The sequence below is a fragment of the Bubalus bubalis genome, chromosome 10, assembly GCF_019923935.1.
Source record: "Bubalus bubalis isolate 160015118507 breed Murrah chromosome 10, NDDB_SH_1, whole genome shotgun sequence".
Classification (NCBI taxonomy): domain Eukaryota; kingdom Metazoa; phylum Chordata; class Mammalia; order Artiodactyla; family Bovidae; genus Bubalus; species Bubalus bubalis.
In genome coordinates, this window is record NC_059166.1 from 53,809,600 (window position 1) to 53,825,834 (window position 16,235).

General features: G+C 45.2%; 1 protein-coding gene across 7 annotated transcripts in view; it reads right to left on the reverse strand.

Moving 5' to 3' along the window:
* FAXC (failed axon connections homolog, metaxin like GST domain containing) overlaps positions 1-15,026 on the reverse strand; it is a 79,619-nt gene extending 64,593 nt beyond the window's left edge. Inside the window, exons 1-3 of one of the 7 annotated variants that reach the window (XM_044924334.2) lie at positions 14,951-14,969; positions 13,834-13,955; positions 8,321-8,456 (exon numbers count right to left, since the gene is read on the reverse strand). In XM_044924334.2, the coding sequence (XP_044780269.2) occupies positions 8,321-8,456; positions 13,834-13,940 (243 nt within the window). In that variant the 5' untranslated portion in view covers positions 13,941-13,955; positions 14,951-14,969. Of the gene's footprint in view, positions 1-8,320; positions 8,457-13,833; positions 14,212-14,433; positions 14,700-14,719; positions 14,857-14,950 lie in introns of those variants that run through there. The other 6 variants (XM_025294624.3, XM_025294626.3, XM_025294627.3 and 3 more) reach the window with 6 other exon arrangements.
* Positions 15,027-16,235: the final 1,209 nt, after the last annotated feature.

Genomic DNA, 16,235 nt, shown 5'->3' on the forward strand with positions numbered 1-16,235 from the left:
AATCTTTTTTCCATGAATTTCAATTTTTCTGAATGTTATATTCCTTTTAAAATAAATCTATATAATTTTTAAATAATACTTAATATTCCTTAACTTCCTTAAACATATTAAAGAACTCCTGGTCTAATTTTGTTTAGGCAATTGGAGTCTGACTGGCCCACCAACAATAGTTTCTGAAAGTAGTTTTGAGAAGAATGATGAAGAAGTAAATCCTCTTCATCTTTGCCAAGCTGATGTCTCCACCTGCAAGTCTGTCCTAGATGAGATTAATGCATCTACATTTATGCTACATTATTAGCACAGCAGTGAAAGCCATAGGCTTTGGGTTTAAAACTCTGGTGCCCTCATTTAGTCACTGTGTGACCTTGAACCTCCCTGGTCTCCCTTAATCCCCCTGGATTCATCTATATATTATTGGGATAATATGCTATGCCACGCTAAGTTGCTTCAGTAGTGTCTGACTCTTTGCGACCCTATGGACTGTAGCTCACCAGGCTCCTCTGTCCATGTGATTCTCCAGGCAAGAACACTGGAGTAGGTTGCCATGTCCTCCTCCAGGGGATCTTCCCAACCCAGGAATCGAACCCACGTCTCTTATGCCTCCTGCATTAGTAGGCAGGTTCTTTACCACTAGTGCCACCTGGGCAGCCCATTAGGATAATAGCAGTGGCTAAAATTAAATGAGAAAATGCACACAATGTGTTTGACAGAGTGCCTTTATCAGAAGTATTGACATCACCATCCCCATTTCAAAATGGAGAACTTGCAACCTTCAGAGAAATCCCAATCTTGGAACTTTGACATGCTACACTGGCCACAGTGCCCCAAACTTTTCAGTTAAATTTATATCCATTACATTCACAGCACCTCTGGAACCATCTTGAAAGGTCCCCCACTGGGTAAATTTGAGCTAAATTTGAGCACCTTTTGTGGATTATATAACTCGTTGAAAAAAAATTCATGCATCCATTATTGTGAATAAGAAATAAATGCATTAGTCTCTGCCCTTGGCTCCCAGCACAGAGCTCCTAAAATCCTTATAAATCCCTAAGTGTTCAGAGCATGAGGAAAACCTTTTGTTCTGAGGCAGTGACTCTGAGTGGGCTCCTGGATAAACTGGTCACCAGAAAGACCAAGTCACAATTAGAAGCTTAGCGTTTTCAACCTCCTCCCCCATCCTCCAGAGAGCAGAGAGGGGTTGGACATGGAGTTATTAACTGGTCATAAATACTTGAGGAGGACTTCCCAGGTGGCACTAGTGATAAAGAACCCACCTGCCAATGCAGGAGATGTTAAGAGATGCGGGTTCAATCCTGGGTCAGGAAGATCCCCTGGAGGAGGGCATGGCAACCCACTCCAGTATTCTTACCTGGAGAATCCCATGGACAGAGGAGCCTGGTGGGCTACAGGCCACAGGGTCATAGGGTCATATGGGCCACAGGGTCACAAAGAGTCAGACATGACTGAAATGACTTAGCACACATGTGCACACTACTTGAGGAAGCCTCCACAAAATCCCCTAAGTATGGGGCTTGAAGAGCCTCCAGGCTGGTGAGCACATCCAACTGGGAGGGTGATACTCCCAAATACGCAAGAACAGACGTTCCTACTCAGGACCCTCCCACATGTCCCTCTTCATTTAGCTGTTCATCTGTATCCTTTATCAAATCCTTCAGTAAGTTGGTAAACATAAGTGTTTCCCTGAGTCCTGTGAGCTGCTCTAGCCTAGTAATCAAACCTAAGGAGGGGTCATTAGAACCTCTGATCTATAGTCGGTTGGTCAGAAGCACAGGTGACAATCTGGGCTTGCGACTAGCATCTAAAGCAGGGGGCAGTCTTGTGGGACTTAACCCAGAGAATCTGATGCTGCCTCTGGGTAGCGTCAGGATTGAACTAAAGTGTAGGTTGTCCAGCTGAAGGCAGGGTCGACAGAGGATGAGACAGTTGGATGGCATCACCGACTCAATGGACATGAATTTGAGCAAGCTCCAGGACATGGTGATGCACAGGGAAGCCTCGTGTGTTGCAGTCCACGGGGTCGCAAAGTCGCAAAGAGTCGGACATGACTGAGCAACTGAATAACAACGTCCAGCTGGTGTCAGGGAGGACTGACTGCTGTGGGCCTCATGTTTGGCCAGAAGTGTCAGAAATGAAGTGTTTCATGTGAGTCGCAAAGGAGACTCAAGGGGAGAAACACACAGTAGGGAGGGATTGGTTTCCCCTACACAGAAAGGAAAAATCTGAGTACTTCCCTTTATAACTACACACTATAGTTTTGTAGAAGAATGTCTTTCTGTTTTGAAGATGCACCCTAAAGTATGGAGGGGTGAAGTGTTGAGATTCTTACAGCTTATGTTCAAATGTTGCATTAAAAATTTTTTTCATAAAAAGAAGTCAAGTATACATAAAAAGAAGTAAAGGAAAGAAGGCAACATGTTAACAATTGGTGAGTCTAGGGAAAGGGCATATGGATGTTCATATACTATTCTTTTAACTTGTCTGTAGCTCTGAAAATTTCCAAAACAAAAAGATGGTGGGGTGGTATAGGGCAGGAGGGTGGTGTACAAACAAAAAGAGCAAACAAATAGAACATTAGAAGTTAGGGCTAAGAACCAGAGCAGAGAGTTTCAAAAAGAGCCATTTCCTTCTCTTTTCTTTCTCAGATTTAAAAAGAAGGATTGCGTGAAATACATGCTTCTTATACAATCAGTTTGGCAAATGATTCAGGTATCTTTATGTGAAAGTCACTCAGTCGTGTCCAACTCTTTGCGACGCTGTGGACTGTAGCCCACCAGGCTCTTCTGTCCATGGGATTCTCCAGCCAGAATACTGAAGTGGGTAGCAATTCCCTTCTCCAGGGGCTCTTCCTGACCCAGAGATCAAACTCAGGTCTCCCTCATTGTAGGCAGATTCTTTACCATCTGAGCCACTAGGGAAGCCCTTTATATATGTATGTATGCCTAAAAACAAGTATGGAAAGATGCTCAGAAGTATTTGTGATGATAATCTCCAGCTAGTAAGATATCATCGATTTTCATTTTCCACTGATGCTTTGTTGAAATTGTTAAAATTCTTATAAGGGCCATGTCATCCAAATGTAATCAGAAAAACAAATGGTAAAGCTGTTTTCATTTTGAAAAAAAAAATAACCATATCTGCAGGACCTCCTTACATCTTTTTGGTAACTTCCTATGAATCTATAATTATAACAAAATGAAGTTTAAAAAATTCATCTACCAATATTTATATTCTTATTTTAAAAAGCTAACAACTGCAACTAATACATCAGGCTTTTTAAGAAAACCCTTGTGAGTTCCTACTAATGGTCATCAAATATTTATCCCTGTCTCATTTCGATTAAAAAATAAAAAAGCTTCAAATATAAAGTCATGCTCTTAGGAACATGACATTTTAATCTTTTTTTAAAAGGCACAGGGCAAAGAAGGGGCAGAGGGTAGTGCTCCCTGGATTGATGACAAAATACCTCTCTCCTGATCCTCCAAGCAAAGGCCCAAATAGTACTTCCCAGGCACCACCAGCAACAACACAAACCCTCACTGAGGACGCACAAGGTCTCAAAGGATCCCCACCCCCACCCCCAAGATGGGATCAGAGCATCCCTTTCTAAATCATAAAACCATCTTCCTGTTACCCACCCCGATGAACACTCACTTCATTTATTTTCCATAGAGACCTCACAGAAGAAACACTCCAATATCACTCCTTTCATAAAAAATATAACTTAACAGGAAATAATAATTTTAGAAGGGGTAAGCAGTCCCCCTCTTGAAGGTTTCTCCAGGCTTCAGAGCTAGGCGTGTGTCCAGCTGCTCCAGCTATACTAATGAAAAGCAGAAGCCTGAAACATGACCAGAGGTGGTTAGGCTGCTGGTAGAGCACAAGCACTTAGAGCTTGAGGGCTTGAAGGCAAGCAAGGAAAGGGCAGGACTTCCCTGGTGGTCCACTGGTTAAGAATCTTCCTGCCAATGCAAGGGACACAGATTCGATCCAGGAAGATCCCACATGCCATGGAGCAATGAAGCCCATGCACCACAGCTACTGAGCCTGCTCCCTAGAGCCCAGGAGCCACAACAAGAGAAAACCCGTGTACAGCAGTGAAGACCCAGTGCAGGCAAAAATAAATAATTTTAAAAAAATGGTATCATCTACCTTCATTCTTTTAAAAGAAAAGTGTTAGTGTCCAACTCTTTGTGATCCCATAGACTGTAGCCCACCAGGCTCCTCTGTCCATGGGATTCTCCAGGCAAGAATACTGGAGTGGGTTGCCATTCCCTTCTCCAAGAGATCTTCCCGACCCAGGGATCAAACCCAGGTCTCCTGCATTGCAGGCGGATTCTTTACTGTCTGAGCCACCAGGGAAGGAAAAGGTAACACAGCCTGGCAGCTGCCACACCGCTGTCCACAGGATGACTTCATCAAGGATGGGGGGCACAGGAAATATAGAAAGCCAGGAGAGGCCACAGAGCAGAAAACTCAGGTTTGGGCCCTCATTCCCAGAAGCGGTCACAGCTAAATGCAGTGATGTGGTGGGGAGTGATGAGGGACCAGGGGCAAGCGGCGGCTGGGGAGCAGTCTCTCCCTCCAATGTGAGTCCCTCAGTGACACACACCTTCAAGCACTGACTGTCTACACCGAGCTGAACAAGGGTCTTTCAAATCCAACTGAACATTAATTCAACCCCTGTGGTCTTTGCTATTTTCTCCTCCATTGCTGGCTTCCAAAATCCTGAATAATCTCCCTGTTTCTCTGTCCAGACTCATCCCTTGCATTCCAGTTCCACTCACAAAGACCCTCTGTGAGTCTAAGACCTGGATCACCTTCAGTTCAGTTGCTCAGTCATGTCCGACTCTGCGACCCCATGGACTGCAGCATGCCAGGCTTCCCTGTCCATCACTGACTCCCAGAGCTTGCTCAAACTCATGACCATCGACTTGGTAATGCCATCCAACCATCTTATCCTCTGTCATCCCCTTCTCCTCCTGCCTTCAATCTTTTCCAGCATCTTCTGCTCTCCCAGATCTCCCAGCCTGAAATCCAGGTTCAGTGTCATATTCCCAGAGGACCAGTGACCAAACTGAGCATTTCATTCAACTCTCCCAGCCCTGCCTTAGGAAGATCAGTGCCACACCCCCTCCACCCCACATGCCTTCTCTGTAGAGAAACAAGCTCAGAAAGCATAGGCCACTGGGAGGTAGGACTTGGAGGAGTAATATCATTAGCAGGGCAACCAAAAGCTTGGCTAGTTGAGGGACTTCTTCTCTAACCTCCCAGCTGCTCTGCTTCCTGCTAAGACCACCCCTCCCAATGCTACTACTTTGTAAGAGCTTAATGTTGAACCTTGATCATCTGAAGGAAACGCAGCAAACTGGAGGAATCTCAGTGGTGTGGGGATACCTGGGGCTCACCTCCCTACTTTACTTAAATTCCTTCAGAGGCACACAGCCTGCATCTTAAGCTTTAGACCTTTCCCAGTGCAAAGTCCTGGGCAGGGAAGCTAACGTCCCTGGAAAGAGGAGATCTCAAACCAAATTAACTAGACATCTAAGGGGTACAGTAACTAAGAGAAGGGCAGCACACCGAATATATACAACATAAGGCAGAATGATTGCGAAATACCAATTTAATTTAATTAATGAGCATAAGAAATATCCTCCAAGGGATAAAGGAAGGGATTGTAATACAAACCAAGGGGAAATAGTAAGAAGAAAAACGCAAAGTTGAACACAATGGATGAGATAAATAGTAGGATGGTTACGAGAAGAGAATAGAGGGATGCAATGGAAGCTCAGAGAAGTGAATTCTCCAAGGAGGAAGAGGAAAAGAATAAAGGATAAAGGATAGGTTCAGAGAAACAGAAAATAAAAGCAGAGATTCCAGGATCCAGATTCCAGGATAATCAGGAACAGGAAAGAAGAAGGAGAAACAAACAAATAAAAAAGAAAAAGAAATACGTGAAGAACATAGATAGTTTCTCAGAATTAAAAAGAGATTAAAGACTTCAGATGAAAAGCGTACATAAAGGACCAAAGAAAATACATAAAAATCCACACCAAGCCAGAGAATGATGATAGTTCAGAATGTTGAGATTAAGGATTTCCCTGGTGGTCCAGTGGCTAAGACTCCATGTTCCCAATGCAGGTGGCCGGGGTTCGATCACTGGTCAGGGAACTAGATCCCACATGCCTCAACTCAAAGGTCTCATCTGCCACAATTAAGACATGGTGCAGCCAAATAAATAGATATTAAAAAAAAAAAAAAAGAGTCGAGTGTAAATGCAAGTTCTAAAAACTTCCAAAAAGAAAGAAAGAGAACCAGATGAACATCAGACTTATCAGCAGCAACATCAATGCAAAAAGACAATGGAGTAATATTTTTAAAGCACGAAAGGAAAGAACTTTGGACAAAGATGTATCAAAAGTGCAGCATAATAAAGATGTTCTGGGGCATGCAAATCCACTGAAGGTTTGCCCCATAAAGGCTCACTCAAAATATTCATCAAAGAAGTACTTATAGAAAAACATAAGTAAATCTTGTAGGATAAGACATATGGGAAATAAGGCTAGTCAAATAACTTGGTAAGTTTTCTTAGCCAAGAAAAGGCCTATAAAGAGAGAAAGGATTTCCAGAATTCCAGAATTAAAACATGAGGTAATAGCAACACACCTGGAATGAGCCCTGAAAAGAAAGAAGCCCAAGACTAACATGAACCTACTAGCAGACTTGTATCATTAGAGGGCAAACACAGATTCTGACATGTACAAGAAGTGAGTATGGATAAATAAACATGAATTTGAATCTTAAGAGCAACTGCCATAAGAACAAAAATAGGATTTATTTTAAATGACAAGAAAAAAAATTTTATCTATTAGACAGCAGGAAATGAAAAAAAAAAAAAAAAGTAGAGGGAGGAGAAAAATATTAAAGATGTTAGAAATATGTCCTAATAAAATAATCATTACAAGTAAAAATGGATTAAACTCACCAATTAAGGACTCTCCAATTGGTTATAACTAATACATTGCCTACAAGAGACAAATACAAAAAAAAAAAAAAATAGAGAAAGAGGATGAAGAAAGATATTCCAGGCAAATAAGCTGGAGACTCAATCTGAATATCTGATTATACATAACTCAAGGTTAAAAAATTCATAAGGGACAGAGATGGGTGCTATATACCAGAAAAAGAAAGAAAACAGTAAAAGATGTAATCTTTCATATCATATGGCCCTAAACAATATAACCTTGAATATATACATACTCTTACCTAAAGGCAGAATAGACAGAATGACAAGAAAGAGACAAATCAAAAAATATACTTGAATATTTTAACTCAGTCCTTCCAGAAACTGCTAGAGGAGGCAGTCAAAAAATAAACAGATATAACAGTTCTAAATGATATATTAAACATGCTCAAACAAGTATATAAAAAGAGCTCTACTCTCAGAGATGTCTTTATTCTCAATGTTTGTAACAAGTAGCCATACACTAAGCTAAAGTGTCAGTTAATTCCAAGGAATTAATATCACAAAGATTACCTGCTTTGACCATAAAATTTTAAAAAAATAACAAAATTGAAGTTTGTTTTTTCCTGATGCCTACGGCTAGAAATTAAGCGAAAAAGAAAAACATAAGGGAATCTTAAAAAATATGACTGAACAACAATGAAAACACAACCTGTCAAATCTGTGAGACAGTTCCAGCCTTACTCAGAAAAACATGTATATTTTCAATGCATTCATTCCTCCGTTCCCTCTCTACGGCTGAAATAAGCAAGCGTTTCGCTGACAGTCACCCAAACAGAATGCGAAAAGTTCCAGGCGAAAAACTCACAAAATCTACAAATATCTCCTTGGTGGCCTGCTGGATCCTCTGCCCTCAAGATTCATGAGAGATAAATACAATTTTTTCAATAAATAGAAACCTAAAGGAAAGAACCATGTCAGGCCCACCTTTATTTACAGCCACCCAGCAGGCCTATCCACACTATTAACCAAAGAATACTCTTTGTCAGGAGAAAAATAACATGGTCCCTGCCTGAGACCTAAGAAAAATCCAGACCCTTCTGGATTTAATGAGATCACTCATTAAACTGGATATAAAAATCAAAAGACTGGAACTAAGTTTCCTGAGCATCTACTAAGAACTGGGTACCGCTGCTTCATACCCACTTCCTCTGGCACCAAGAGCGAACCCTTGCCCCACTGTGAGAGTAAGTACTTCCCCTCCCCCCATCACCCACCACCCTGCCTTGCCAGCCAATATTGCTGCCACGAGGATAAAACATATTTGCACGGAAGTACCTGATAGGGTAAGTCAGCCATCCTTAAATAAGTTTCCATTTTCAAACAGAAAGGAGATAAACTGGGGACACCATTGTTAGGTCTTGCAAACTGATGCAAAATAATAGCATCTTTGGAGTCAATCTCTTGCTGTTTCCTGTCAAAACCAAAACAGAAAAAAAGAACAATCCGTGTGTTATACATGTGATTCCCTTAGTTCCTCAGAGGTCCCTGCTAGGCTGCAGCTCCTCAAGGAATAAATACATCTGTTTGTCACAGGGCCTTACCTCACCCAGAAGCACTTTGAGAGGGAAAGCTTGGTCAAAACACAAGAGAACCCCACAAAGGCTGCTGTTACCATGACGGCACAGGCTCACGGCATGGGCTCAGGGGAGTAACTATATGTCACCCTCTCTCTAGCACCTGTAACCTATGGGAGGTGTACTTTCTGGGATAGGTCCACCTCTTCTCCTGGCTACATCTACCTGCCAGGGACAAGCTGGATGATTAAAAAAAAGGTAATCTGTGCTTACTGTGCATCAGGCATTGTTCTAAGGGCTTCACAGGTATTATCTCATTTAATCTTCACAATAACCTTATGAGGTCAGTACTATTATGATCTACGTTTTGTAGATGAGGAAACTGAGGCACAGAAGATAAACTTACCCAAAGTCCCATTGCTAGTAAATGGCAGACCCTGGATTAAACCGTGTAGTCAGAACCTATGTTCTCGACTATGAGTCTGTACCTTGAAGCAGTCTCTTCACCCACAGGACCTCAGAGGAACAGTGCAGATCTGCTCTGCCATGACTCAAGTCTGCAGGGAACCTGAGACTTGACTCTGCTGATCCCTCTTCCAAACCATTAGTGCCCTCCCCTGGCCTTTCACCCGCAGTGCCCAGGAACCTACCCTCTGGGTGCTCTCTCCTCCTCTCTCCCTTCAAGGCTCCACACTTTCACCACACAGCATATACCCCTGAACCTCCGCCTTTCCCTTTCTTCTTTCTCATCCACACACCTATCTTTTCCTTTGGCTACTTCTCTGGGTGAAGAGGACTTTCTTGGTACAGCTTTTCAACAGCCGCCATGTAGTAGAAGGAATGCTGGACTCTACTTCTGGACACGTGGGGTCAAGTGCAATCCCTACTTCCTACTAGCTATGTCACCTGAGACCTCGTCTACACTCTCAGGTGGAAAGTGAGGACCATACCAATTCTGCCTCCTTCATCGTGAGGACTAAATAAGACAATATCTGTAAACCTTTGGTGGCTACCAAACACTATGTACCAGCCGTGGACTTCATTCTCATTCAAAGAGATATGGTCTTATCCCCTTAAGGAACAAAATCTCATTCCACACAGCGCCACTCATACACCATATTCGGAAACTTTTGCAACCTCCATCTTTCACTCTACCCAACCATTTCTGAGTCAGATAAACCTCACTCTTCCTCCTTGGCATTCCCTGAGCCTCGGGTTCTCTCACACTGTTCCCAGTTTAATCCCACACATCCTTCTCCCCAAGTAAGCAAGGGCAGGCTCTTCATATCAGCTTTATACAAGGATGCCCTTTCCTGCAGAATCTCCAGGAAAACAGTCTTGGAGAAGTTTAGCATGTGAGTGTCATTCCTGCTTAAAGAGTTAAAAACAACTCACTTTGAAAATACTGGTCAAAAGAATAAAAATATTTGCTGCCTCTTGACAATACTTGCTATAAAATGAACTTTTTCATTTCGATGAGATGTTTGGGAGGTCAGATATTAAAGTTAAGAAGCCATTTAGACTATGTTTCTAGAAAATGCAAACTGTAGATTTGACAATTAACTGATCTTGTCCAGTCAAGTAATTCAAGTCAGAGTAAGTTCATATAAATTCAGCCAGGCAAAAATTAAAGAACTGAAAGAAGAAAAGATAAACATAAAATTCCCTGCCCCATTGGCCAGAACAACCTAATTCTGATGGTTAACTTGGGCCCTATCATAATAAAAATGGATGCGACTAGCATATGCCAATGACTTTGTGTACATTATATATATTATTTCATTCTGACAGTAACACCATAGAGTGAATATCATTATAGCTTAAATTTAGTACTTAGAAAAAATTTATTTTGGCCACGCCACACAGCATGTGGGATTTTAGTTCCCTGACCAAGGTCTGAACCCAAGCCCCCTTCATTGGAAGCACAGAGCCCTAACCACTGGACCAACAGGGAAGTCCCTAAATTTAGTATATTATACCATACTTATATTTTATAGAAGACAAGGAAACTGAAGTTCAGAGAGGTTAAGTAATTTACCCAAGGAGTATCAGTTTAAGATCAAATTGTTAATAACTCTAGTTCCCAAACTCACAAGCAGTTCGACTACACCAAAATGGGCAATTTCCCAGTTAATTTTATTAAAGTAGCCAGTTTGACTCAGACCACTCAAGCCTGGAACTTTCTGATGAAAGCCTATAATAACTAATGATGGCCAACTTTTAGCGAATGCTCACTATAAGGCGGAACTCTGTAGATTTGACAGTTAACTGATTCTGCTAAGCATGTCACATGTTAACTTATGTAATCACATCTGTGAGGAAGGCTAGTGTTCTTATTCCCACTTCACAGATTACTTCCATTTCACACTTGGTAACCAAGTTTACTCTTAAGGCAGAATGAATTTGAACCCAGTCTGGCTCCAGAGCCCTCCCTCAACATCAGGAAACTCTCTAACATGGGATCAAAGGAGCAGGTACTCTAGACATAAAGTGGCCTTATGATAAGGACTGTACAAGAGAACACTTGTTGAGCAGCAAGACTAGCCCTACTCCCACGGTGAAGGGTATCACAGATGACCATGCCTCTGTGTACTGTCGATGGGCTGTTAGTTTACAGAGATCACATGACCCATGGGCTGCTCTGATTCTCTAAGTTTTCTAGGGCAGGCTGAGCCCCTGTGCCTAAAGTGCAGACAAGCTGTGTGGGTAACAAGTCATTTCAGTATCATACAATTTACAAACAACACATTTCCAAATGCTGGACTGAATTCAGGAGAACTGCAAGTCTCTTTCCACTAGGAGAGAATAAAGTAAAGGACTGGGACTATATTCCTTTAAAAATACCATGATGGGAAAAATATGAGAAAAATCCAAAGTACGTGCTTTAGTTATTATACGGTACTCATTAAGTAAACATCCTAAATAATTCTCACCTGTCAACTTTACTACCCACTCTGGAGACGTACCCATAGATTATGGTTAAGTCAACACAGCAGGAAATCCAAGTACAGCGGTGAAGACTATGATTGCCAGTAAACTCAGACAGTGTAGCCATTGCAAGATGGGTTTTCCATCCCATGTATTTCAGACTGTTCTGAGTTTTTGCCTAAACTACAATGACAACTGAAACTCGGATTTCACATCAACTCTATCCTGTAACCTCTGAATCTCAGTGCCCCACTTTCCTGGGTCTTCTTTCCCTATCCCTTCCGTGCCCTTAGCAGTTGTCAAAAACTCAGGTCGCTTCCACAGGCTTGTCTTCCCTGGGAACTGCCCCAGTTATCCTTTCTTTCTACCATCAAAACTTACTCCCGAATCGGTGCTTGTTAGGAGAGTGGTAACAGTGTGGGCGCCGGAGACACACATTCTCAGATTTGAACCTGGATCCCACTACTCTTACTGCGTGCTCTCAGACAAATCGCTTAACCTCCCTCAGCTGGAATGTCCTCATCTATGAAGTGGAGATCAAGCAGTCAATGGTAGTGGCAGAGGAGGAGGCTAAACACAATCAGGAAGGTAAAGCACTTCTAAGCAAAGCCCGCTACTAAGGGCTCAAAATGGGCAATTATTTATTATTTGCATTACAACAGGGCTTCCCTACTCAATATAAACATCTGTCAAGAAACAAAAGTGAATAAACCAAAGACCAAAAACACTTTCTCAAATAAGTATCCAAGTGGGCAGAGGGCTCTTGAGAGTTGCAACCACACCTACCACGGTATGGCCTGCTCCCAGGGTCAACTCTGAGTTCTCCTACCCGCCTCCCCATTTCTGCAAGGTCGTTTAAGCAAGTTTTAGACTCAGTCCCCTGAAGCTGTGCCTCACTCCATCCTCAGAGTGGAAGACTGGTGAGAGGCCACATGGTTCAGGATCCTCAAAAGGCTTTGGACAGGTATCTAATTTCAGAACAAGTGGGTGACATTTTAGTTACTTGCACAGATGTTTTCGTTTTTCATATAGCTTGAAACCTAACTTGAAATTGAGTCCTAAAACTGGCAAGTATATAAAATAATCTAGGGAAACGATTCATGTAATTTTTTAAAAATTTGGTTCAACGATATTCAAGACACTGTGCTAAGTCAGAGAATTCAATGATAAGCTTAAAGTAAAACTTCTCAATTATGGCTAAATATGCAAACCAATACACTTCCCCAGACCTAAATAATTTCCCCTCTCCAAGACTAGAAATTTTCCAAATACCTGTTAGGCTGTCACAATGTCCTCCTGGAATCCCTGCAGGCCCCTTAAAGGTCACCTATCACTGTCTTTGTTTATAAACCTATTGTGTAGGATTCCCCATGGGAAAAAGGCATGCAGACACATTTTCTCACTTTTTAGAAAATACTGGCCAAGAGGGACATTTTGAGATACTGAAAACTGCTCTTCCTGGTCCTCTCCCAGAGACAGAGGTCTAAAACGCATGGAAATTTTAACCATAAATTGTACCAATTAGCCAAACCACTAGTCCCAGGAGCCTACGGTATTATTCTACTCAAAGATCTGGCGTCGGGCTGAATGTACCAACAGCCGGGGCCTCCATTTTCTGATATTTCCGTGTCAATCCTGTAAACATTCTGCGGCAGGCAGCAGATGCAAGTGTTTACGGCACTGGGCAACTCCTGTGCACGCCCATGTGCTCGTTCAGTCCTCAGATCCCCTACTGTTCGCACAACAATGGCATTTAAACCTGAAGATGGTGCTTAGCTTTAACCAGGTTAGCAGATAACCGGGCTAAGGCTGCATCAAAATCGCACACTCCGCTATGCATCCCTCACAGGGACCCAGAGCTCTCTGGAGCTTGTGCAATTTCAGCCTTTTGATGATGGTGACACTTGGGGAGGGACAATGAAAAACTAACCTTTAAGGAGTGGTTAATATTCCAGCATGATCATCTATAAACAAATAGGGCGTTTCATAAAAATGTAACTTAGTACTTCTACAGGGCCTACTTCTATTGTCGCAAACACACTGCACTTAGGATCTTCATAACATACTAGTATGCTCCATAACAACCCAGAGAATTTTTGCTTAAGCACCAAACGATAGGGATTCAAGTGTTTTCCCCTCCCGGTACCAGGTTAATTCTCCTGTCAACTCGAAACTGCCCCTCATGGCCGGGTGACCACGGACTGTCTTCTGGCGAAACGGAAGGACAGGACTCGGGCATTTGGGCAGCGTGACCAAGGGGCCGGCACGGGTCCCCCCTCACGCCGGCCCGGCCCTAGCCAGGTGCCCCTCTCTGCGCCCCTGCGCGGGGCCCTCTCTCCGGCTCACCTAATGACCAGGAGTTCGTGGAGCAGATACGCAGCTGCGGCCAGCAAAGCTCCCCCGGTCAAGTAAAGGGTTTTCTTCCACCAGGGATCGGAGCCCAGCCCTGCCATGATCCCACCGTAATCCTGCAAAGGGAAAGCGATGATGTCCCCATAAAAGGAGAAGGGCTCCTCGGACCCGGCCCACCAGCCGAAGAAGGAGACGCTCTGGTTCCAGCTCAGATCCACCACGCACGGCCTGGACGAGGCAAAGCCAACCCCCCAGTGCATGCTGCGCGGCTGGCTGCGGGCGCCCCTCCCAGGGCCCGCGCCGCCCGCATGGGAAGGGGCCGGCGCGGCCGGGCGCGGGCTCAGCGGCGCGCTGGGGGCGCGGGCGGCGCGGGCAGCGGTGACCGAGGCGGCAGCGACGGCAGAGGAGGGAGGGCTCGGGCCGCGGGCGGCGGGCCTGGCCGGCGGGGCCCGGGGGCCCTGGGCGGCAGCGGCGGCCGCCGGCTCCCCCCGCAGCGGCCTCTCCGCGCCGCTCTTTGTGTCGGCGCCGGGAGAAGGCCGCGTGATGTCATTGCTCCCCGGGGCAGGGAAACAGAGGCGGGATAAAGTCACCTACCCCGCGCCCTGCCCCCGCCCCGCATCTCCGCGGTCCGGCGGCCTCCGCCCCGGCCGGAGCTGCAGGGCTGGGCGCGCCGGGCGGGCTCCGCGCCTCCAGGCGGCACGGCCGCGAACGGCTCGGCGCGCGAGGGCAGGGCTGCGGAGGTGGCTGGAAATGCGGCTCCGCTCGGAGGAAGCTGCAGTCGGGCCTGGATCTCCGGCCCCGCCCGCACTCCGCGGCCCGTCCTCCGCCTCCGCTCCAGCCCCTCCCGCGGGCGCGAGAGCGGGGCGCGCGCAGGACTCACCTGGGGCCGCGCGGAGCTCCCCCGAGACACCGCCCCGCGCGAGCCGGCGACCAGGGCCCGGGCCAGGTCGCGAATTACATTGTTCTGGCCATCGGGAAAGCGCCGTGTCTTTGCAGAACTTATAAAAACACTCTTATCACAGTACACGGTTACCTGGGTCTTGGCCATGTGCCCCCGGAGAGATGTCTGGTTTAACAAATAACAGCAAAAGTGTACCCTAGAGAGACTTACCCTCTGAGAGCCACAGCCCAAGTCCTAGTCTTTCCCCTTGGAAATCATTATCAGGGAACTTAGGGATGGAGCAGGGTGGGCCCGGGGAGGGGCAGTGGGCGGGGGGAGTGGTGGTTTTCCTTTTTGGTGCAGAAAATCTGTGAAACGTGTGTGTGTGCGTGTGTTCAACTGTTTTTGCCTTTAACTTTATTTTTAAAAGTTCATTCGTGCTAAGAACAGGGTCGTGCTTCATAGAAGTGTAGGATGTACACACAAATTTTAGCAAGTGCATGGATAGTTTAAAATTGTTAAAAGGAACTGAAAAAATTCAAGTAGTGGGGGTTATCACTCTTAAGATGAAACGATGGATATAGGAATCTAAGCTTTTGTATGAGGGAGGGGAGATTGGAGTGAAGGGGGACTCCCCCTTTCTGTTGATACTTCCCATACCACGCCAGTCACTTAGAATAGGCAGTGAGTGCTGCTGCTAAGTCGCTCAGTCATGTCCGACTCTGTGCGACCCCAGAGACAGCAGCCCACTAGGATCCCCCGTCCCTGGTATTCTCCAGGCAAGAACACTGGAGTGGGTTGCCATTTCCTTCTCCAATGCATGAAAGTGAAAAGTGAAAGTGAAGTCGCTCAGTCGAATCCGACTCCTAGCAACCCCATGGACTGCAGCCTACCAGGCTCCTCCGTCCATGGGGTTTTCCACGCAAGAGTACTGGAGTGGGTTGCCATTGCCTTCTCCAAGTGAGTGCTGCCATATAGCTAATAAAATCCCGGCGTGTTGTCAGTCCCAACCAGAAAAGGGGAGGGGCTGGCCAGGCTGGGGCCCAAGCACACTTGCACAGGAAGGACTGGAACAGATCACCGAGGTAGCCATTTAGGTGACCTCTCAGAAGCAGAATGTGTGGTTGGAGGTGGAACCTTTCATGAACAGGTTGCAAGGAGTGGAAGTCAAGGGCCTGCTGGAGAGACAGAAGTTGTCACCAGACCACATTCTAGGAGAGGACCAGGAGGCTGGTTGCCTAGGAAGCAGAGTGGGGAGGAGTGGGATCAGGGCAGAAAAGCTCTGGTGCAGAGACGGGACAAGGAGCTCTGGCATCAGGGATTCTCCATTGTTCTTCTGCGTCCTTCTCACGTGGCACTCAGCCTTTGCTCTCTTTACATGTTGGGCCAATATTTAATATCCCCCTAATTATTCGCCTGAGTGTCTGGGTCCAGCCACAAGGATGGGGGTAAATTACCTTGAAGGGAGGAATATGGAAGGCAAAAGAGAGAATCAACACTGGCAAACCCTGTGCCC